Source organism: Aethalodelphis obliquidens, unplaced genomic scaffold (assembly GCF_003676395.1).
Source record: "Aethalodelphis obliquidens isolate GAN/ISIS:26980383/991018 unplaced genomic scaffold, ASM367639v1 scaffold7, whole genome shotgun sequence".
NCBI lineage: Eukaryota > Metazoa > Chordata > Mammalia > Artiodactyla > Delphinidae > Aethalodelphis > Aethalodelphis obliquidens.
In genome coordinates, this window is record NW_020837951.1 from 13,201,264 (window position 1) to 13,225,747 (window position 24,484).

The 24,484-nt window shown below is 49.0% G+C and overlaps 1 protein-coding gene across 5 annotated transcripts in view; it reads right to left on the reverse strand.

Annotated features, from left to right (window-relative positions):
• Positions 1-6,682: 6,682 nt before the first annotated feature.
• Positions 6,683-24,484, reverse strand: part of GSN (gelsolin) — a 56,680-nt gene continuing 38,878 nt past the window's right edge. For all 5 annotated transcript variants that reach the window (XM_027105002.1, XM_027105004.1, XM_027104999.1 and 2 more), the window contains 13 exons: positions 23,864-24,013; positions 22,611-22,700; positions 19,753-19,885; positions 19,175-19,263; positions 18,790-19,005; positions 16,818-16,951; positions 13,505-13,595; positions 11,467-11,637; positions 10,702-10,876; positions 9,510-9,634; positions 9,183-9,260; positions 7,684-7,744; positions 6,683-7,093 (listed from right to left, as the gene is read on the reverse strand). In XM_027105002.1, coding sequence (XP_026960803.1) covers positions 6,924-7,093; positions 7,684-7,744; positions 9,183-9,260; positions 9,510-9,634; positions 10,702-10,876; positions 11,467-11,637; positions 13,505-13,595; positions 16,818-16,951; positions 18,790-19,005; positions 19,175-19,263; positions 19,753-19,885; positions 22,611-22,700; positions 23,864-24,013 — 1,683 coding nt within the window. In that variant the 3' untranslated portion in view covers positions 6,683-6,923. The remainder of the gene's footprint in view (positions 7,094-7,683; positions 7,745-9,182; positions 9,261-9,509; positions 9,635-10,701; positions 10,877-11,466; positions 11,638-13,504; positions 13,596-16,817; positions 16,952-18,789; positions 19,006-19,174; positions 19,264-19,752; positions 19,886-22,610; positions 22,701-23,863; positions 24,014-24,484) is intronic.

Consider the following 24,484-nt stretch of genomic DNA (forward strand, 5'->3'; position numbering starts at 1 on the left):
TGCCTGCATTTCGTGTATGTGGATTTCGTTTTTCAGAAGCGGCACATCAGTTCCTCCAGGCCTGGACTAGCCGCTTTGGCTTCTATGCGCTTTTCCTGGGCCAGAGGCGGAGGAGAGGCCGTGGTCCATCTGCCGTCTCTCATGTCTTGGCTCCCTCTGGTGCACCTGCCTGCAGTTTCCCTGGGGAGTTTGAGATCACTGAATCCTTGGCTGGGCTCATTTCCCTTTGCCTTAATCCAAACAGGACAGGACCTCACTTCTTACTGTCACCCAGCTAATCACACTGGCATACCCCCTACTTAAAAAGAGAAATAGGGCTTCCCTGGTGGCGCAGTGGTTGAGAGTCAGCCTGCTGATGCGGGGGACACGGGTTCGTGGCCCGGTCCGGGAGGATGCCACGTGCCGTGGAGCAGCTGGGCCCGTGAGCCATGGCCGCTGAGCCTGCGCGTCCGGAGCCTGTGCTCCGCAACGGGAGAGGCCACAACAGTGAGAGGCCCGCGTACCTCAAAAAATAAATAAATAAATAAAAGAGAAATAAATGATATAAAACTAATGGGTGTTACCTGCCACATCCAACCTTCAAAGAACCATCTTGAACTAATGGCTACCGCTTGTGGAGCACAAGGTACCTGGCCCTGTGCTCGAATATTTATACATACATTCTATCATTTCATCTTCAAAACAACTTGATGAGGGACTTCCCTGGTGGTCCAGTGATTAAGGCTTTGTCTTCCAATGCAAGGGGTGCAGATTCATTCCCTGGTCAGGGAGCTAAGAGCACATACCTTGGGGCCAAAAAACCAAAACATAAAACAGAAGCAATATTGTAATAAATTCAATAAAGACTTTAAAAATGGTCCACATTGGGGCTTCCCTGGTGGCGCAGTGGTTGAGAGTCCGCCTGCCAATGCAGGGGACACGGGTTCGAGCCCTGGTCCAGGAAGATCCCCCATGCCGCGCAGCAACTAGACCCGTGAGCCACAACTACTGAGCCTGCGCGTCTGGAGCCTGTGCTCTAAAACAAGAGAAGCTGTGACGGTGAGAGGCCCGCGCACCGCGATGAAGAGTGGCCCCCGCTCGCCGCAACTAGAGAAAGCCCTCGCACAGAAACGAAGACCCAACACGCCCAAAAATAAATAAATAAAAAGCCATGCTTGTAAAAAAAAAAAAAAAAAAAAATGGTCCACATCAAAAAAAACTTTAAAAAAAGGACTTCCCTGGTAGCACAGTGATTAAGAATCCACCTGCCAATGCCAGGGACACGGGTTCGAGCCCTGGTCCGGGAAGACCCCACGTGCTGCGGAGAAACTAAGCCCCTGCGCCGCAGCTACTGAGCCTGTGCTCTAGAGCCCACGAGCCACAATTACTGAGCCCGCATACCACAACTACTGAAGCCCACGCGCCTAGAGCCTGTCCTCCGCAACAAGAGAAACCACCGTGATGAGAAGCCCGCACACCGCAACAAAGAGTAGCCCCCGCTCGCCACAACTAGAGAAAGCCCGCGCGCAGCAACGAAGACCCAATGCAGCCAAATAAATAAATAAAAATGTTTATAAAAGTAAAAAAACAGCTTGATGAGACATATTTTTAGCCATTTTATCGATGAGGACCCTGGGGCTCAAAGGTTAAAAGTTACCCAAAGTCACATGGGTAGTGAGGAGCTGACTCGGGATTTGAACGTGGATCTAATTCCAAAGACTCCTAAGTTGTCTGAATGTATCCTGGCGAGGCAGTGCCTGCCTCCTCCACTTTCATATACACACCACCACCCACAGTCTTTTTATATGTAAATCACTTTTCAAGACTGTCAAGGTTCATTTGACTCGTGAAACTTTGCATTCATACCCAAGCAGGCCTTAAACTCTAGTTTTGGACCATCAGATCTAGGCTTCGGTCCAAATGAAGTAAGTAGATTGGGTGTTGGTAACCACAACATTGTTAGAACACACCGGCCTGAGTGGGAGGAAACCAGGGTTCCATGGACCTTTGAAGTTTCGTGGCCTTTTAAACTTTATTATCTCTGTGAGCTTCACCACGCTGGGCTTCACAAGGTTACTAGCTAGTAAATGGCGAACCACCTGTTTCCAAACTTCTTTTTAGCAGCAACCCCCTTTTTTCTTTTTCCAAAGGAAACTATAAAGCAAAAGATTTTAAATGCCTCTTATCAGGATAAATTCTTAAGTTCACATTTATAACATTTACTTAATGTCAATCGATGAGGCTGTTTTGAAAAAAATTAATGTTAATCAGAGTTACAGAAGGCAATTACAGCCTTAAATTAGGCTCTACATTCAATTTCAAGTGTCTGTGATATTTGCTACCACTTTAAAAATGGAATTTGAATCAAACATTTGTAAAATCACTGAAGCACCTCATAGAATTGTACAGATCCCAGTTTTTTTGTTTTTTAATAAATTTATTTATTTATTTTTGGCTGTGTTGGGTCTTCGTTTCTGTGTGAGGGCTTTCTCTAGTTGCGGCAAGCGGGGGCCACTGTTCATTGCAGTGCGCGGGCCTCTCAGTGTCGCGGCCTCTCTTGCGGAGCACAGGCTCCAGACGCGCAGGCTCAGTAGTTGTGGCTCACGGGCCTAGTTGCTCCGCGGCACGTGGGGTCTTCCCAGACCAGGGCTTGACCCCGTGTCCCCTGCATTGGCAGGCAGACTCTCAACCACTGCGCCACCAGGGAAGCTCCCAGATCCCGGTTTTAAAATCACTGCTCTTGAGGCTTTTCCCACTACACCCTTGAACTTGTAAGGTGACCTCAGATGGGTCATACTCCTTTCTGAGCCTCATTTTCCTCACCTGTAAGATAAGAAGTTGAGTTCCACCTGTTTGGGTCTCAGACCTTTAGAGAAAGTGTTGGAAGCTATAAGCACAAATTTGTACACAACTTTAAGAGATGCACTGACCCCACCACCATGCCTGTCCAAAGACTCGAGAACCATTGGACTAAGATAGATGATCTTCAAGATCTTTCCTAATTTCAGCAGCTCTGGGCTCAGATCAGGCTGGGATTTGCCTAAAGGAGTCACACTTGCGAATAGGATGCAGCCCTTTTCAATCCACCCTATAGCCAGAGTTTGTTGACGAAGGAAATTGAAACAACTAACAGATTTCAGGAAGCTCTAGAAACTTAGTAACCATAATGGAGGCTGGGAATCTTCCCACGAAGATTCTGAAGAAAAAACCAAAACAAAACAAAAGGCTGGCAATTAAGCCCTCTGGAAATTACTAGACGTCATAAAACTGTAAGGAACCATTACTGTTCATTATTACTTTTAGCATCTGACTCCAAAAAAGTCTCCCACAGAATGCCTGTCTACCCAGTGTCCATTTACCCCCTTCCTCCTTCCTAGGAACCATGACTTTAGGTTTCTCCCCGTTAGAGCTCTTATCTCAGGGGAAGAGGAATCCAATCCCAGCTCCTGTCATGAATTTTACTGGCCTATTGATAATTCTATCCCCCAGCCCATGATTTGGTCAGGAATGGTCATGTAACCCCATACGGGCTCTTGAGATCTGAGGAGAGGTTTTCTATGGACTGGGGGATAGTTCCTCCTCCCTTTCCTGGGAGAACTTCTCGAAACAATCCTTTATCTTTTCCTTTGGGCGTTGCCATGCATGGGTGTGATAGACAGGATGCCTACAGGTATTTCACTACCAGATCGGGAGTGGCAGAGCCCAGAGAATCAACAAGAAACCCAGACAGACCCAATGGGTTTAGTCAACCAAGATGGCCCCCTAAACTCTGCACTACCATTTATGAGAGCATATAAGTGTGCTTATGGTTTAATTTGATTTGAGTTGGTTTTCCACTGCCTACAGCCAAAAATATCCTATCTGATCCACAGTGTAGTGGGTCTTTACCTCCATGGTTAGGTACTAAGTCCTGCTGTGGACTAGGATCTTTGGTTTTACCAAATAATAATAATAACATTTTTGAGCATTTACTATGTGCCAGGTATTGTATTAAGCATAATCTCATAAAAGTCTTAGTTGGGTGGGCTCTGTTCTTATTCCCATTTTGCAGCTAAGGAAGCTACAAAGAATTGAAGTAAGATTACACTGATGATTAGTGGTGTAGCTAGAATTTGAACCCAGGTCTGACTTCAAAGCCCCACTTTCAATCCCTGTATTGTATCACCTCCAGTTAGGTACTATATGAATACAATATTACCATTTTGCAGGTGGGGAAGCTGAGGCTCACAGAAATTTTCTGTCCTATCCCTAGTGCCTTGCACATGGCCTGGCATAAATATATATCTGTTGAACTGAACTGTCCAAGACAGGATTCAGGATCCAAGCCCAGACCCACCTCTTTCCAAGAGACGCCCCCCGGGCACCTGTCATGGCATTTCACAATGACTTCTCCATTGTAGACGATGGAATCCAACGTCTCTCAAAAACCGTTAGGAAGAGAAAAATATATGGTTGAAGTGATAGTGTTCCTGACTCATTATTTTGTCTTTGGGAGAAAAAAATATGGAGTCCAAGCAACTCCATTGCCTCAGACAACTTCCTTTCTCAGAGTAGACAGACCTCTCTCTCTGAAGCCACAGACACTAACACACCGAAATTGGCCAATAAACTGCCTTGAATGCCAATAAATGGAAATGAAGAACGCATGGCAGGTTCACCTGCCTTTGACCTTCCACAGCGAGCTGGCTCTGTCTAGACAAGCCTCCACTTTCCTCTAGTGAAGGCCCTACAAGCTCTAGGTGGTAAAGGCTGCCTTTGTTCCAGAACTTTGCATTTGTCAAGTTGATAGCTTTGACCATGAAAGTGGCCTTTTGGAGTAGAGGTAGGCATTACAAGATCAAGTTCAAACCCCTCAGCGTGGCATTTGAGGTCCTCTGTGAACTCTCTGCTTCCCCACCTTCTGCTCCAGCCCCCTGGGCTGCTGTCTGTCCCTGAGTACAACATTCTCCCTCAAAGCTCCATCTTTGTATAGCTCCATACCCTGCCTGAGATGACCTGACTCCCGACCACTGCATGTTTCACCTGGAAAATTCCTTCCCCACTACTCTCATCACTTCTGCGATGAATCAGACTCTATTGAGGTAGGACCCCTAGGGAATTTACGGTTTTAAAAACTCCCTGGGCAATTAGGGTGATCAGCCAGCTTTGGAAACAGCAGTGTAAACACACACACACCCATCCCACCACATAAACCCTCACACTGGTTTCTGTTCTTCCGCGGTCCTATGAACGAGTTTTCCCTCTGTAAGTTGATGGGGATGGGTGGGGGAGAGGCATAGAACAAAAAAGGGGAAAACGCGGAGAGAAAAGACCAGAAGGATAGAGGGGAGGGAAGGGGATCTGTCTCCCAGCAGTTCCTTGGACTGGTTTGGGATCTCCATGGAGAAAGTAAGTTCGTGGAGACGTCTAAGAGGAACTTCGTGACAAACGGAGCATCAGCAAAGAGTCAGGGTCTGGGGGACCAAGTGGGGCACAGAGGAAGTCCCTCTTCCACACCCCAAAGGCTGCAAATTTCGGGAGCATCCAGGAGCACCTCATGTCAGCAGAAACACTCGTGGGAACCAGAGGAAGCGAGGAAGATGCAGGCAGATGTTACAGGGTGTGGTACCTTGCCCACGTTCTCCTACAGGGAATGTAAGTGACTCAGGGGTCCAGCTGCTGGCTTTGAACTCCTACCGACAGTGTTCCAAGGCCAGGCCTCCCAATGACTGAGTGTAGTGGGGAGATAAGACACACTCCACCCCTGGGAGACCTTCAAATCCTTTGTTGGCTGATTTGACTTGGGCTCCAGAACATTTTAAATCAAACAAATATTTGTACACCAAAGTTCACAGCAGCATTATTCACAATAGCCAAAAGGTGGAAATGACCTGAGTGTCCATCGATGGATGAATGGATAAAGAAAATGTGGCATATACACACAATGGAATATTATTCAGCCACAAAAAGGAATGTGATTTTTACATGTGCTGTAAAATGTATGAATTTTGAAAACATTATGCTGAGTGAAATAAGGCAGACAGAGGACAAATGCATGATTCCACTTATACGAGGTACCTAGAATAGGCAAATTCATAAGACAGAAAGTGGAATAAAGGTTGCCAGGGGCAGAGGGGAGGGGGGAATAGGAGTTATTGTTTAATGGGCACAGAGTTTATGTTGGAGATTATGAAAAAGTTTGGGTATAGACAGTGGGGACGGCTACATAACATTGTAAATGTATTTAGTGCCACTGAATTGTACATTTACAAATGGTCAAAGTGATAAAATACTATGTTATGTATAGTTTACTACAATAAAAAATAATAACAAAAATGGGACTCTACATTAAATTTTTTTTTTTTTTTTACTTTGGCTCAAGGACTCCCCAAAAGCTTTGCTGAAGTTGCTGGACTGCACAGCCATCTGAGATGCATCCACCCAACCCCTCTTCCTCCCTCCTTCACTTGAGGTCAGACTTGCATCTCAGTCTGATGGCTCTCCAGCCTCCTGGTTCCCTCCCAATTTCCTTCCACATAAGCATTTTACCCCTAGTACAATCTATACCCATTTCACCTCACTGCTTCTCAGTGGACCATGATTCACACACGAGGTGAATGAAACTCACTCACTGGTTCACAGACACAGCCATGCCTCCCCCTTCCCCTTCCCTGACTCGGGCCCTTCTCAGAACAATGACTAAGACAGATGAGCCACAGCAGGGTAACACACTTCAAAAAGCTTTTTATTGAATTCAATTATTTCCAAAAGCACAAATACTTGAGACAATTTTGCAAGCACCCTGAATTTTTGCAGGGCTGTTTTTGGCTACTGTAAAAAAGCAAACAAACAAACAAAACAACCACCACACACACACACACCAGAGTGGCCCTGCTTGCTGTAAGGTCTCCTTGCAGGATGGACAGTTCTGAAAGGCACTGACCAGTAACAGGGTGGGGCCTTCCTCAGGCAGCCAGCTCAGCTAGGGCCCTGTCCAAGGGATCCATAGACCAATAGCTGTCATCCCAGCCAAGGAACCAGCCCACGAAGGAGGGAGGCTCAAAGCCTTGCTTCACCATGGTGATAGGGGTCCGCCTATCACGATTAGCTGGGTCTGTCTCGATGTACCGCTTAGCTGCAGACACATAGGCAGGAGAAGAATCCTTAGGGTCTCCCTCGCCAAGGAGACATGGTTCCCTGCCTAAGATGGTTTTTTGTCCCACTGACCCCAAGGCCCAACCCCGCACTGGACACCACCATCCCTTAAAGGCAATGACACCCACACGACTCCTCCACCGCCCTGCCCAGGAACACGGGAAGGAACGGGGGTCACAGTTTAACCTCCAGCTTCACGAAGCTTATGTCATTTTTCTCTAGCCGTCCCCTACTGGAAGATATCAAAGAACCAGCTTTTGGGTTTCCAGCTCCCAAATCAGATCTGCTCAGCTACCAGGGATCTGCTTTCCCATGTCTAAATCCTGACAAGTTTGGTCCTTGGGCATTCTGGGAATCTGAAGCAGCTCCTAGCTGCTGCTTCCTTTTGGTGGGACCTAAGGCTTCTGCAGAAAGTGAGCTGTTCTTTCACCAGCCCAGGGAGGGCTCACCGGGGGCTGACCACGGATGCGAAAGTCCCCACCTCTACCGTCACAAACGCCCAGACCCGCAGAGGAAGCTGCTTCCACCCCACCGCGTGACACAGACCCACAGGCACCCTTGGGTCCTCACCAGAGGTCAAGGCTTCCGTCTTTTCCTCTTCTTGAGAATCCTTTCCAACCCAGACAAAGACCTGGAAGAGAGGCGCGAGATGAAATGGCGTGAGGCGTGCTGACTCTACGCGCTCCTGGAGGAAGCGCGGCAGGTTCCAGGTGTGGACCAGACACCCCCTCGGCTGACAGAGCCCGCGGACCAGGACTCCAAGGATTTGGAACAGAGACGGCAAACTGGTGACCTCCAACCTGCTCTGTAGGCCCACCACCCTCTAGGGGGTGGTCTGCTTTTAGACAAACTGAGTGACTAGCAGATTACATTCAATCCAGACTTCCAACTTCCCTTGCAAACGGGGAGGATCTGGCAGCTTCACCCGCACGTGGATGACGAAGCTGAGTAGCAGCTGCCCCTCGCAATGGGAAGTTCCAGTTTGCCTCAGACTCCACCATGCCTTCGTGTCTCCCCAGCTCAGCCTGCTTCACTCACTAACAGGTGCCGTCAGCCACTGAGGTTGAGACCCCTGTCTAGCAGTTCAGGAATGATCCTTTTCTGGGCATTTGCTTGTTCAACAAATGAGCAGCCTAACATATGCTCACTGGTTTCCTCACCCAACGAACATGCATTAAGAGTCTGCTACGTGCCAGTCTCCATGTGTCTGAGCCAACATGGTCTAAGGCTTGGAATAAAAACAACTCACCACCACTACCACCATCTTGAATCTTATGACAAGCTTGTTACACCAAAAAACCTATCCAGCTGATTTTTATTTATTTTGATATGTATCTAAAATATCTTAAAGAGCATGTCATTGATAAGATGGTATCAGACAATAAAATGCCAGACTTCCTCGCCCTCACTTATTTACAAATGTGTTCCCTACTGCAGTACATCGGCCCCTCAACACCAGGTATTGTGACTGTACTGCTCATCACAGGACTCCCAGCGTCACAGCATTTTGCCTGGAAGACAGTGGTGCTTCAAAAATGTTGGCTGAGTGAGTGAATAAACAGATGAACGTACAGATTAAGTAGTAAATGGAACAAAGCTGCCAGCAGCTGAACGGCTAAACTGCAAACCTTTTGGTACTGATCCTCCAACTGGGGAGCCCAAGAAACAGCCCTGCGGGTCGAGGGGAGTCTTACACCTGCATGGCTGCTATCTCTAACCCTGACAACTCTGGGAGAAGCCAGCTTGATAGGAGGGGTTATGGACTGCCACCCCCCACGAGAATGCAAGCCCCGTGGGGACAGGGAAATGTCTACTTCTAGGTGACACCCCGGACAGTTTATGCCTGCATATGACATGCTGCAAAGTTCAACTTTCTTTACCAACAGATTTAAAGGAAGAGTTCACGCTCCCCTAAGGCCTGGGAAGTAACGCTGGTCGTCTGATTTGCATTTATATGGTGCTTTGCAGTTGGCAAGGAGATTTTATCTACCTCTCATCTGCCCATTCTGCAGATGAGAAAATGGAGGCTCAGACAGGGAAAGTGACTTGCAGCACCGTGCTTCACCCACCTGGTCCCAGATGTCCAGAAGCATGACGTCATCGGTGGCCAGGTCTTCCTGCATGAGCTCGCCAGGGACCTCTTCGATCTGGGAAGGAATGGAAGAGGTTAATAACAGCGCACCAGCAAGCCCCCCCCTGCCCCCCCCCCCGTAGGCCTGCTCTATCTGCCCCCTTGAGTGAGATGCAGAGCTGGCTCCAACCTGCATGGGTCTATGCTGGTCTGTCAGAAGGGTACACTCCCTGCCCCTGCTGCGGCTGCAACAGCTCCGCTCCCTGGAACACACCTCCCAAGGGGCAAGCAGAGGGAGCGCCCTCCGCCCTCCGCTGGGACTCACCACAAAACGTCCGATCTTGTTGGAGCAGGCGAAGAGGCGAGGAGGGTGGGCATCCATCTTCTTGTCCTTCAGCCGTGGGGACGTGCGGTAGGCGGCCTTCCCACCCAGGGCCTCCCAGAAGCTGTCTGTGAGGGGAGGCCACACCAGTTACCAACTGACCCCCCCCTCCCCCCTCCAGCACTTCTCTTTAGACCCTGGGACAAACCCTGCCCTAGCACAACCAACTGCTCTCAATCCGCAGCCTGCATCTTAAAATCCCAGGGTGCCAAAGGAGGAAGGGGCCTGAGGGATTCGACGGTGATGAAACGGAGGCCCAGAGAGGGAAGACTTGGCAGTGGACACACAGCCAGGACTACTTCTTGTTTGAGACTGACGACAGCACCGCGGGATGGGGATAATTATCCCCGCTCAACATATGAGGCGGCTGAGGCTCAGAGAGGTTAAGCAACTCACCCAACATCACACAGCTAGTATGCTGTAAAGCCACGTATCATTTCTACTATACCTGCTCTGTCCACATGTGCTATTTAAATTTAATTGCATTTTCCCACCAGTCACATTTAAATATTCATTAGCCTAAACATGTGACTAGTGGCCACCAAATTGGAACTGGCAGACATAGAACATGTCCATTCTCTCAGAAGGTTCCAGTGGACTGTGCTGCTCTAGACAGAACTACTCTTCCCCATTTCTGCTAAGCATCAAGCAGGAGGGATTGGGCTTAAAAGTAAGAATGGAAAGACCTAGGGTTGGCATAACAAAGGTGTTCCTGACCCATGCTCTGGAAACAAAGCAGGCTTGTGGCATTGTGACCCCTCTTCCAGCTGACTTCCCCACCTGCCCCAGCCCACACTGAGCTCTCCTTTCTCTAACTCCTGGATGCCTCCCTCTCACTGACCATAGCCCTCATTTTCATCTAACTCACTTTTTTTTTTTTTTTGGGCAGCGCTGTGGCATGCGGGATCTTAGTTCCCCGACCAGGAATTGAACCCGTGCCCCTGTGGTGAAAGCGCAGAGTCCTAACCACTGGACCGCCAGGGAATTCCCTAACTCACTTTTATTAACGCACATTAGGGGACAGGTGCTCAGGAGAGGGGGGAGGATATAGAAACCCCCAAGCAGACAGAAGGGAGGGAAACATAACAGCTGCATCCCCAGAAGCAGCAGAGGCCCCTCTGCCCGTTGCTCCTACCTGGCTCGCTGCCTTCTGCCACTTGCACAGGTTGGGCCCGAAGCACCTGGAGCAGCTCCTGGGCCCCGGTCTTCTCTGCCTGGCTGGCTCCTGTACCCACCCACAGGTAGGCGGCTGAGGGGGTTTTCAGGACAAAGGCATCGTTGGAGTTCAGCACGCCAGCCTTGGGGATCACCTGGGAGGGCAGTCCTCGATTAATCAGGAACCAGATAAAATGTCCTCAGCCCCCTCCTCGTAGCCCAGGAGACGCTGCAGCAGGACCAGCTCTTAGGTGAGGTCACAGACTTTGGGCACTGAGGGCCTTAGTTGACTCCCATGAGTCATTAGTGCACTGTGGCTAGCCAAGGAGATTCTAGAAATCTGGGCTGCATTAACAGAAGTTGGGTGCCCAGAACAAAGAAGGTGATAATCCCATTCTCCTCTAGGCTGCTCAATAGGATTATGTTCAGATCTGCACCTTCCACCATGAAAGGGAGAGCAGCCAACTGGAATGTAATGAAGAACAGTGTCCAGATTGTGAAGAATGGACTGCCTGTTAGGTAGTGAGCTGCCCGTTATGGAAGGTATACAAGGGGCAATGGGCATTTCTTGAAACAAGGGGAAATCTAAGACATACAATCTTGCTGCCAGGGCAGGAAGGTACAAAAAGCTACTTCTTAACCCCTCAGCCAAACCCACCCAATCCCGTGCCCGGAGATCTCCCCATCAAGCCTGGGAGGTTTCAGAGAGGCCAATCCTGCCTGGGGTCCAGGGCCTGAGCATTACCTCAACAGCTCGGGTGGCTCCAGAACTGCTGGCCCGGACCTGGAAGAGGCGGGTACTGGCAGGAGCTGTCTGTCCACCCTCGCGGGAGGTGCCACCCCTGTAGACGATCATGGGTTTCCCGCCAAACAGGCTCATGAGGTGAGCAGGCTCCTTGCCTTGGACCACACGGCTCTGGGAGGGAGATAGGAGAGCAAGTCAGGAAAGGGGGTGGAAACGTCAGTCCTGTACGACACCAGGCTCACCGCCACCCCCTGCAGCCAGCACAGCCTGGGCTCACCCCTCAAATAAGGCCGTCACACTTGGGTCTGTGCGCGGGTGGTGCATGACCCTACAGCACACAGGGGCTGGCAGGGGAACAGGAGTTCCAGGAAGGCCGGACACAGCACTATTGCCTGAGGCCCCCCGGGCACTGCTTCGGTCGCTCCCCTCCCACGAGGCCCTGCCTTGCTGAGCCTGAGTCTAGTCCAAGAACCAAGAGAGCCCACGTTTGCAAATATTCCCTTAAATGGAAGCACAGGGACTGTTCGTGCACTTTCTTCCAGGATGGTGATGTCAGCCTCAGGCATGAAAGCTGGCAGAGTGGTGAGAATAGAGCCTTCCAGATCTGGAGAGACCCCTCCTGCACAGCCAGTGCACCCCACAAGCAGACTGCAGTCAAGGGCTTAGTGGTGGGAGGGAGAGGGCAAGGAGGTCTAAGATATATCACGTCTGCTTCTGCCCTGTGTGCCCATTTCATTTCGGATCCCAGTTGTGACCCTGGCTAGCTAAATCTAGAAGACAATTGCACGTGTGGGCCGGGGGCACTGGAGTCGCTTCCCAGCGTGGGCCACCACTGCTGGGTCAGAGCTCAGATCCAAGCTCCGCCCTGACAGCGAGAATTCAGGCACGGGCCTCAACCTCTCAGTTTCTTCCTCGGTGAAATGGGGCCAAGAATGCTACTCCTAAGGCTGATGTTGGGATGAGCTGAGGCAGTAATCACCCCACTCAGCACCCGGCACCCAGCCTCCAGGACCCGGTCAAAGTTCAAGGCACCAACCCCAAATCTGAATCCAGAGCCCTGCTCATTCCAAGGGTAGGATAGAGAAAGGAGGATTCTGTCTCCTTCTCCCATGTCTTCCCCCACCTGCTGCCCTCCAGGGCCCAACACTGTAGCCAGAGCAACCTTTTAAACTCATGAATCCCTTCACATTACATTTACCATGTTAGCAACGTCCCCTTGTTCTCAGGGTCAAGGTCAACATCCTCACGGTGGCTTCTGGGTGGTCTGGTCCCTCTGATCATCTCCCCAGGCTCCTATCGTGGCACCCTCCCCTCGCTTTAATAACCAGTGCCCCCTCCCACCTCAGGGCCTTTACATGTACCCTTCCCTCTACCTGGAATATGCCTGGCTAACTCCTACTCAACCATTGGGTCCCAGCTGAAAAATCCCTCCCTGGATGGGGGCCCTGTCTACTCCAATTAGCTCCTACTTGGCATGTATGTGTCCTTATACTTAACACACCTGTATAAGGGGTCTATTATGGGCCAAGCATGGCTCTAAATGCCTTACAAATGTTAACTCTTCATCCTCACAGCAATCCTGTGAGATAGGTACTGTTATTAACCCCAGTTTGAGAACACAGAGGCATAGAGAGGCTAAGTGACCTGTCCAAGGCTGCCCAGAGGTGAAGACTAGATTTAAACCCAAGCAGGCTAGCTTCATGTCTGTCCCCTGAACTAAACCCCCACACTGCCTCTCCTGCTCCTCTGGTGTCTTATCATTTTCACTCACTGCACACGTCGTTATGTGTGATTGTCCAACCTTTGCCTGCATGTCTGCTGAACATCTTTCTCCCCCCTAGACTGTAAACCACATCACAGCAGTTCAGGGCAGGGCAGGGGTGGGATCTGTGGGTTCATGGCTGCAGATGCAGTGTCAGAGCCCTGCATAAATGTTCGCTGAAAGGATGGATGGATGAATGGAATGATGGACAGTCAGATAGATGAGTGAACAGATGGACAGGGCCCAGGGTGTGGCCCCGAGGGACAATGGGCTCACCTGGACAGGGGTACCTCCCAGTTCCTCATCCAGCTGGGCAGTCAGGATGGCAGATGCGGCGACCTCATCCTGGGTGGACTGGGCACCCTGCCTGGAAGGGAAGTGATACTCAGCACTGAGGTTTGCAAAGAGCTCCGAGTCTCTCCTTCACCCTGGGCCTGAGAAACCCACAAATCCCCAGATTACAGGTAATGAAACTGAGACACAGGGAGGAAAAGGGGTTCTCTCAAAAGCAACCAGTGCCAGGAACCAGACCAACATGCCACATCCCCCAGCTCAGCATCTCACCTCTTATAGAGATCTGACCACAACCAACAGACTTCCTCATCCTAAATCTGCCCTGCAGGGATATTTACAGTGGGTGGCTTTCTGCCCCACCTCTTCCTATGACTGTCTAAATTTCTCATAACCAACATGTGTTATCTGTATAAGCAAACAATCTGACAAATCAACGTGCTGATGCAGCTATTAAGAAAAAAAAAAAAGGCTTCTCGTGAATTTTGTAGCGTGTGTGTATTACCGTGTCCAAAAAAATTTCTTTCAAGCTGCTTTTAAAAGTCTGAGGTTGTCATCGTTAATCATTAGAGAAATGCAAATCAAAACTACAATGAGATATCATCTCACACCAGTAAGAATGGCCATCCTCAAAAAATCTACAAACAATAAATGCTGGAGAGGGTGTGGAGAAAAGGGAACCCTCTTGCACTGTTGGTGGGAATGTAAATTGATACAGCCACTATGGAGAACAGTATGGACGTTCCTTAAAAAACTAAAAATAGAACTACCATACGACCCAGCAATCCCACTACTGGGCAAATACCCTGAGGAAACCATAATTCAAAAAGAGTCATGTACCACAATGTTCATTGCAGCTCTATTTACAATAGCCAGGACATGGAAGCAACCTAAGTGTCCCTCATTGGATGAATGGATAAAGAAGATGTGGCACATATATACAATGGAATCAGCCATAAAAAGAAATGAAATTGAGATATTTGTAGTGAGGTGGATGGACCTAGAGTCTGTCCATACAGAGTGAAGTAAGTCAGAAAGAGAAAAACAAATACCGTATGCTAACACATATATATGGAATCTAAGAAAAAAAAAAAAAAAAGGTCATGAAGAACCTAGGGGTAAGATGGGAATAAAGACACAGACCTACTAGAGAATGGACTTGAGGATATGGGGAGGGGGAAGGGTAAGCTGTGACAAAGTGAGAGAGTGGCATGGACATATATACACTACCAAATGTAAAATAGATAGCTAGTGGGAAGCAGCCGCATAGCACAGGGAGATCAGCTCGGTGGTTTGTGACCACCTAGAGGGGTGGGATAGGGAGGGTGGGAGGGAGGGAGACGCAAGAGGGAAGAGATATGGGAACATATGTATATGTATAACTGATTCACTTTGTTATAAAGCAGAAACTAACACACCATTGTAAAGCAATTATATCGCAATAAAGATGTTAAAAAAAAATCTGAGATTGTCAAACTGAGAGGCATTCTACAGAATAAGACTAGTGCTCTTCCAAAGTATCAAGGTTGTGGAAGAAGAGTAAAGCCTGAGGGCTTCCCTGGTGGCGCAGTGGTTAAGAATCCGCCTGCCAATGCAGGGGACACGGGTTCGAGCCCTGGTCCAGGAAGATCCCACATGCCGCGGAGTAACTAAGCCTGTGCGCCACAACTACTGAAGCCCGCGTGCCACAACTACTGAAGCCCGTGCGCCTAGAGCCCGTGCTCCGCAACAAGAGAAGCCACTGCAATGAGAAGCCCGTGTACCGCAATGAAGAGTAGCCCCCGCTTGTCACAACTAGAGAAAGCCTGCGTGCAGCAACGAAGACCCAATGCAGCCAAAAATAAATAAATAAAATAAATAAATTTATTAAAAAAAAAAGAGTAAAGACTGAGGAACTGTCACAGATTAAAGACATGATTAAATGTCACTAAGGAGACGTGATGACTAAATGGCATGTGAGATCCTGGGTTAGATCTTAGACCAGAAAAAGGATATTAGTGGGAGAACTGGTGAGATTCAAGTAAGGTCTGTAGATTAGTAGATAGTATTGCAACAATGTTAATTTCCCGGTTTTGAAACTTGAACTATGGTTAAGACATGATCATAGAGGGAGCTGTGTAATGGGTATATGGGAACTGTCTGTAGTATTTTTGCAACTTTTCAGCAAGTCATTTCAAAATAAAAAGTTTTAAAAAAAAGAAACCCAACCGTCAATCTTCAAAAAGTTTGAGACTGCATATAAGAGAAACAAAATGAAAAAAGAAAACTACTATACTGAGATACCATTTCATAAACTATAAGGTTGACAAACAGCAAAAGTTTGATAACACAGTCCACTGGTGAGGCCGTGGGGAAACAGACACTCTCATTTGTTGCGGGTGAGAATGCAAATACTACAAACTCCACCTACGGAAACTGGGTGCTATCTATCAAAATGACGAGTGCATTTACTGTTTGACCCAGCAATCCCACTTCTGGGAACTTGCTGCAAAGATATTTCTCTACACATTCAAACTGATGTTTGTTTAAGGTTACTAATCACAGCAATGCTTCTAATAGCAAAAGTCTGGAATCAACCCAAGTACGCAACAGCAGGGAATTTGTTAAATAAACTACAGGATAGCCACGTAATGGAATATTATGCAGCTGTAAAAAGGAGTGGGGAAGTTCTCTATGTACTGACAGAGACCAAGCTCCAGGAAGTATTAAGTGAAAAAAAGCAAAGTGCAGGATAAAATACATAGTTTGCTAGCTTTTGTGAGGAAGGAAAAGAACTAGGAATATAGGGTGAGATTTTCTTATATTTGCATCAAAAATTACTGGAAGAGTATACAAGAAACTAATGAAAGTGGGCATCCATGGAGGGGTGGGGGTCATAGAGCAAGGTGGGGAGGGACAGAATGGGGACAAGCTTTCTCAATACATGTGTTTTTATTCTGTTTCGATCCTTGACTTGTGAATGTATTATCTATTTTTAAAGAATTAAAAATAATTTTTAATTAGAAAAGGTGGGAGGATGAACAGTACTTAGAGTGGGATTGTGGGAGAGATTTTCTGTTTGTTTGTTTCTCCCTAGTCCCCATGTCTCCTACAATGGACATGTAAGGCTTTTATGAGAATAGTTTAAAATTTGTTTAGAGAAAAAAGACAAGAGGTGTTGCCCTGTGGACGAGAGCCTTTCCCAGTGGATGGTGGCTGCCCCGGCTCAGGTCCACACATTCGCAGGCTTCCCTCAGCCCTGTTCACATCCCTCCTTGCTGCCATGCTCGCCCCACAGCACAGGGCCCCAGACCCTCACCAGTTGTAGATGATCTGTCCCTGACGGCCGCCATGACGGTAGTTGTACAGAATGATGTAGCTGTCACCACCGTAGAACTGTCCATACGTGGCGGGGTCCACGGGCACTTTGTTGGAGCCTTCAATTCTCCAGATCTACCAGAGCAAAGCTGGGCTCAGACACAGTGCAGCACCCCCAGTCCCCAACTCAGACCAGTTGAGAAACCACACAGTGCTGGGTAGTGGTTACAAAACACGACCGCACTCGGACTCAGACTAAAGTGAAATAATCTGCCCAAATCACACAGCCACTAGGATTCAAACCCATGTTTCCTGCTCCGGATCCTTATACTGCAGCCCTGCCCCACCCTGTACTTCCTCCTTGTAGAAATCAGCACAGGGACTGGTAGTCGCATGATAGTGTACTGGACCTGCATGATAGTATTTGCAAAATGGGTTTAGTGGGTGTTACACAGTATAACACAGGCTAAGGGTACAAATCAACAAATGACCTGGATCCAAATCAGGATCCACCCCCTTAGAGGTTGTGCAGCCTTGGACAACTTGCTCACTGTCTATGAGCCTCAGTATGAGACTAATAAAGGATGTTGGTCTATTCATGAAAGTCTAACACAGTGCCTGGCACAGGGTAATGGCCCTACAGGTGGCAGCTACTCTTAATTATTAGAACTATTATTATTTTATTATTAATGTTGCCATTATCTGTATCATTATTAAGTTGTCTGAATTTTATAGATCACCTGCAGAGGCAGGGCCATCACTAAGTGACCTCAGAATGACACCTGCTGGCAGATCTCTTTGCAGAGCTCCGGTAACACGGTGTCAAAGTGGTCACAAAGCCCTGCAGCGCCACCTGGTGGTGCTGCAAGTCCCGGGAAACAATCTCCGGACTTTGAAAATTCTCGAAGGTGATGGAGTGGGCTAAGCCTCATTTTACAGGTGAGGAAAGTGAGGTTCAAAAAGGTTAAGTAACTTGCCTGAGGTCACACAGCTGAGCTGCCAGGGCTCTTTCTACACTGCCCTATCCTGATCATTTTCATTGCATCCTCCCCTCCCACTGAAGTAATGAATGAGTGATGAATGAAAAATAATAACACCAATGACAAAAACAATAATAAATAAAAATTAACACTTTTGCTACTTCTATTATGTAGGATGGAATCAGTGTTTGCCTGAAGCAGATTCTACTTCATAAACATCTCTGAATTCCACCCCCCCACACTTCTCCGTCTTCACTGTGACCTTCCTGATCTCAAGGTCATTATCTCTTCCCTAGACTATTATAACCTCCTCATGAGGTCTCTGCCGTCATTATCCTGTCTCTAAATTCATTTTCACAGTGAGTTTAGGAAGCACAGAACTGAGCCTGTCACATTTCTGCCTTTAAAAAAAAGAAAAAAAAAAAAAACCCTCACTAGCACCTAATGGTTACAGGATCAAGTCCACACCCCTGGACATGGAACTCAAGGCCCCTCCTTGAGGATGCCATCAGCAGCAGGCTCCCAGGACAGCTCCCTGCCTGGAATACCTACTCTTCTTCTCTGGCAGCAAACTCCTACTCATACTCTGAGGCCCAACCAAAAGGTCCCCACCTCTGTGAAGACTGCCCCAACCACCCACCTTCACTTCCCTTCCTGTGTTCCCATAATCCCTGTGCACCTCCCATCTCCCACTGACCACACAGGTCTGAGCAACCAGCTGTGGCTGTGGTCACCTCCCCTCCCAGACCAGGTACTCTTCATGGGCAGGGTGGGGTCTCAGACACTCGGCATGGAGCCTGGAAGACAGTAGGTGCTTAGGGTATGTTGGTTGCAATAATCCAGCAAGACAAAATAATTCCATCCACCAAAAACTGTGGTCAAAATCTCTTAGAGAAACATCTTCAGAGAAGCAGAAGGCAGTGGGTGGGCCAGAGGTGCCAGGGAGGGAGCAAGGAAGGGGCCTGGACACACCCACCCCAGCCCCCCAGGTACCTGTTTCTGGCCTGTGCCATTGTCATCCATGCCATGCTGGGCGGCCATTGCAGTGGAGGTGTGCAGGGTGGCGGCGTCGAAGGGCACGCGCTCTATGTTGGCGATGTGGCTGGAGAGATAGGTCAGGCCCAGGCCATCCGTCTGGTCTAGGTCGCGCCAGTTCTTGAAGAACTGTTTGAACAGTGGGGTCTCGCCACCCTCAGGAAGGACGGAGACCTGGAAGGGGAGGGGGGAGAGCAGGACATGCTGGCTTGGGGTCCCCCTGAGGACAGGGGCCACCCAGCAGGGGTCTTCAAGGGAGCCTCAGACACCCAGTCCACACTGAGGTGGGATACCCACCCAAAATGGACCCATTCTCACTGTCCTACCTGGCTCCAAGACTCACCTGGGTCTGCTTGGGGTAGTCCATCTTGGAGATGAAGTCAGAGGCCGTTTTGAGGGCAGCCTTCCTCTCCTCCGTGTTGGCCTGCCTGCCTGTCAGCAGAGGGAGGGTAAGGGGTCGGGGGTCAGTGCTGTGCCCCCGCATCCAATGGTCCAGGGAAAGCAGAAGGCCAACCTCCCTCCCTCCTCTTCCTAGACTGTGGACAGCCAAGGCCAGAGAACTCAGAGCTGATCACACCATGAGTTCGCGGGGGGCCAACTGGGGGTCCTGCCTGATGATGGCAAGCACACCGACCACTGTGGCCCATTTACTGAGCTCAGAACTATACAAAAATGATGGCATTTCATCCACACAACAACCTTATGTGATAAAGATCATTATCTTGTCCTCATTTACATATAAGGAAACCAGGGTCTTAGAGAGGTGAAGTGACTTGACCAAGGCCGCTCAGCCAGTAGGAAAGTTGCAACTCAGACCCTCAGGCCCCCCTCCTCTTCCCTAGACTCATGAGCCAAATTCCTGCAAGGCTGCTGGAGCTCCCACTCGAGGTCCTGTTCAAGCCCTTCCCCTGTCCCCAATACCTTTCCAGACAAAGATTTTCCCATCTTTGCCATGGTCCAGGATGAAGCAGTCCTCGGACTTCAAGGCCCCCTGGGCGAAGGGGTTCTCATCAGCCACGAGGGAGACCGACATGGTGCCCGCACCATTGGAGACCTGGGAGGACAAGGGAAAGGCAGCCCAGCCCATCAGTGACCTCCACCACTTCAGCCTAACCATGGGCGCCCCCAAGACCACACGTGGGGAGACCCTCGTCTCACCCCCACCCCCAAACGACACTACAGGGTAACATGAGGACTTGTGCCCTCAAGCCCTGAGGCTCATTCAGGATTTCTTTGTCTTTTTCCATTATGTCACAACCACATCTGCGACCTACACACAGGTGTAGCATGGAAACTGCACACGGAAAGGGAAGGGGAAGGATCCAATGCAGGAATGCAGGTGGCATAGGAAAAGAACTGTATAGTTGGTGAAAAGATATTCAACCTCATCAGTTAAAAAAAAAAAGGAAATAAAGAAGAAAAAGAAAAAGATCTAAATGCAGTGTAGGATTCTGGATTGGAACCTGGAATGAAAAATTGGGGAAAACTGAATAAAGTCTGCAGTTTAGTTAGTAGTATTGAACTGATGTTTCTTAGTTTTGACAAATGTACCTGGTTATGTTAAGATGTTCAGGAGAAGCTGGGTGAAGGGTATACGGGAACCCTCTGTACTATCTTTGCAATATTTCTGTAAACCTAAAAATTATTCTAAAATAAAAGTTCATTGAATTTTTTTTAAGTGTACCATACTCGTCAAAATTCAAAAGATTGACAATACCCACGGGCTTCCGTGGTGGCGCAGTGGTTGAGAGTCCGCCTGCCGATGCAGGGGACGCGGGTTCGTGCCCCAGTCCGGGAAGATCCCACATGCCGTGGAGAGGCTGGGCCCGTGAGCCATGGCCGCTGAGCCTGAGCTGAGCCATGGCCGCTGAGCCTGTGCTCCGCAACGGGAGAGGCCACAACAGTGAGAGGCCCACGTACCGCAAAAAAAAAAAAAAAAAAAAGATCGACAATACCCAGCATTGAAAAGACTCTGGGTGAACAGACACTTTCAAACCTGTGATGAAGGTAACTAGGGAGCCCTTCTAGAATGCATTTTAGTAATACATATCAGAACTCTAAAAAATAAGTGCTCCACATTTATTGAAAACTTACTATGTGCCAGGCACTGTTCTAAGCAATTTATGTAATTTATATAATTTAATCACTTCTACAATTATACAACTCCTTTAATCCTTAAAACAACCCTGTGGTAGTCCTAGTAGTATCCCCATTTTATTCACAAGGAAACCAAGGCACAGAGAGATTAAGTAACCTGCACAGCTAGAAAGTACCAGACCTGGGATTCGAACCCAGGTAGTCTGACTCCAGAACCGGTAATTTTTTTTTTTTTTTTGGCCACATCCTGAGGCTTGCAGGATCTCAGTTCCCGGACCCGGGACTGAACCACAGCAGTGAGAGCCCAGAATCCTAACAACTAGGCCACCAGAGGACTCCCAAGAACCAGTATTTTCAATCACTGACTCTTTATTCAGCCTATGACCCAGCAATCCATGTCTGGGAAACTCCCCTAATGCCACACTTCGCCCAAGTGCACAAAGAGGGACTGTCTGCAATCAGAAAAGGTGGAAACATTCTAATGTCCATCAAATAGGGATCTGCTGAGATTCCTACATTCCTAAAATAGAATACTACACAGCCGTTATAAAGGACCACGTGGATCTCTATTACAGACAGATATTCCTGACCACGTCAAGTGGAAAAAAGGCCACAGAAAAGCATGAATCGTTTGGACCCATGAATATCAAACAGAGATGGAAAAATATATGTAACTAGACACAGAAAGCTGTATCTGGAGATTTCTTTACCAAAAGGGTAACCACGTAACCATGGTAACCCATGGAGAGGAGAGGAGGCGAGGTTGACTTTTGTTTTTGAGTGTCGTTCCTTTTGTAATTAAAACCCATTTTTAAAACAGTACTGGCTACCTTAAACTAGTGAAATTGCACTGACTCGTATTTTCTTCTTATGTTCCTGAGAACTGCTCAGTACTGTTATTTACAACGCGTATGTGTTACTTTAGTATCAGAGTAAATGTCAATAATGTGGTTTTTCTGTGGCCTTGATGAGAATCTTCACCTCATGTTGTTGTTATTTTACCACAAACAAGCCTAGGGCACGACATGGGTGTCACAGGCCCAGAGGCCAGAGTTCCCGGGCTCAGGAGCAGCCTCGATTCACTTTTTTAAATCACAAGAAGGCAAATTCCCCGGCGGTCCAGTGGTTAGGACTCCGTGCTTTCACTGCCGAGGGCGTGGGTTAAAGGGAACTAAGATCCCACAAGCCGCACAGCGCGACCAAAATAAATAAATAATAAAATCACAAGAAGAAATTATAAATAAAGTCATTAACCATAACCTGCCCCTCAACACACACACACCCACACCCACACCCCACACACACTTTTGTACTATTTCCCTGTATTTTCCTACAACACTCCCATCAGTTTCCTCTGTGGACCCCCGGAAATCCTGAAAAGTTGACTCGACTGCCCTTCTCCCCACTTTACAGGCTAGGAAACTGAGACCCAGCAGAGAACATGTGCTGCCCAAGACCCCACAGATGAATGTGACGCACATGTGTCTGCAGTCGCTCGCACGCCCTTACTCCCGGGGCAGGAAGGCAAAGGCAGCAGGTGGGCATCTACTGGAGGCGTGTGGAAGCCGAGTCCCCCCCACCCCACCCCCACGCATGCTTTGCTCAAGGCCCCGTGGCAGCGGAGCTCAGGAAGACCAGGTCTCCTGACCCAAGACCCAGGGGCCAGCGCAGCTGAGGCTCACCTTGTAGAGCTTGGCCAGCTTGCGGTTGGCTGCGTCCTCCTTGGCTGTGTCCTCGGTACCCTCGGGCAGAGCCGGCTTGGGACCCAGCACCTGCAGGAGAGGGAGACACGGAAGAAAGGGTGGCGGTGAGCTCCTGGCAGTCTCCTCCCCCAGGGAGGGGACTGAATTCCTGAGAGAGCTCCCTCCCCAGGCAGGTAAGGACCACGTGGGCGTCCATCCACAGCGACCTTCCACTTAGGGTAAGGTCCCCTCCAGAGACATCCTGCATCTCTTGACGTGTCTCCTGTGTGCAGAGCTCAACCAGGGCTGCCTGTCGAGTCCTTCCCTCCTTGTTCCTTGTCTCCAGGAGCTCCGTGCTCCTCTGCCTCCTGGACAGTCCTTCAGGTATTTATTCTACCATTTCCTCCTAGCCTTCTAAGAATGATAAACAGAGCTATGAATACCTTCCACCACATGCCTTTAACAGACCTCATTTCATCTTCGCACCCATGCTGAGAGGCACAGATTATCACTCTCGTTTCACAGGAGAGGAAACTGAAGTCTAGAGAGAAGTACCTTGTCCACACAGCTATAAGGTGGCTAAGTTGGAATTTGAACCCATATCCCTGTGATTTTAGAGTCTATTTTCACACCTCCATTCTGAGCTACTTCCAGCCTCAATGGCCCCAGCTACTGCTCCTCTCAAGCCATGTTTGGTGTCCAGGCTCCTCCCCATAATAATCACCTTCTGCTCTTCCTAAAAACCAGAACTCAACAGCCCCAGACAAGCAGGAGACAAGTGGCACGGAGCAGAGCCCGTGGTCTCCTCCTTTTCCTGGTGACCTCTGCCTCTGTTGATATGTCCTCAAAGCACAACGGCTGACAATGCCATCATGCAATTTGATGAAATGGGCTATAAACCACTAGGAATGGTCAGAAGAGGAAAGAGGGGATTGGGTCTCCATTGTCTCTTTCTGACCTGGCTCCAGCACCAGGCTCACCCTCGGAAGACGCCAAGACCCTCCTTCTCAGCTCCTTTGGAGGACCTAGCCCTCCCAGTGGGAGGGTGTGGCTCACAACCCCGGGATGTACCAGGTCCTGGGATTCCAGCCCCACTTCTCAGGGGAGTCTGGGAGTTGTCGGGGAAGCTGCTCTTCCAGCTCGGTGGAAAAACAAATTCACCTCAAAACTGCCTGTTGGATGGAGGAAAGAAAGGAGCCTCCTGTCCCTCTTCTCAGCCCCACCATGCACTCCTGGGATGTGGCCGTGGGTACCTGGAGCATCGCCTCCGGCTCGGAGCCCTCCTCGGACACGTGCACACGGGCCCGGCCATTCCGCTCGTTGTCTCGGATGCCCTTGGACAGCTCTGTGGCCTTCAGCCTCTCGAAACGGTTGCTCTTGGAGCCGCACCACTGATAGATGTCCTGTAAGACAGGGACCCCACATAAGGCAGTGCCGCATATAAGCCCTGCCCAGCGACATGGCAAGGAGGGAACTATGGGGGCGGGCGGTGAGCTCACCTTGTTCTCTGCTTGCCCGGGTGACAGCCGGTGGAGCACACACATGCCCACATCCAAGCACAACAGGTGTGATCTGTGTGCACCAGGGTATGTGAGTGCATGATTTTGGATATGTGTTTTTTCACAGGTACCCCTACACATAGAATGTGTATAGAAATGTTTGCCTGCTGGTGGGAGCAGAAATTAGTACAACCACTTTGGAAACCCATTTGGCTGTACCTTCTAAAGCTCTGTATACCGGTATCCTATGACTCAGCAATCCCTCTCCTGGGAATACACCCAACAGAAGTGCATGCAAAGACCCGTGCAAGGATGTTCAGAGCAGCACCACCTGGAATAGCCCCAAACTATCCCAAGTGTCCGTCAACAACAGAA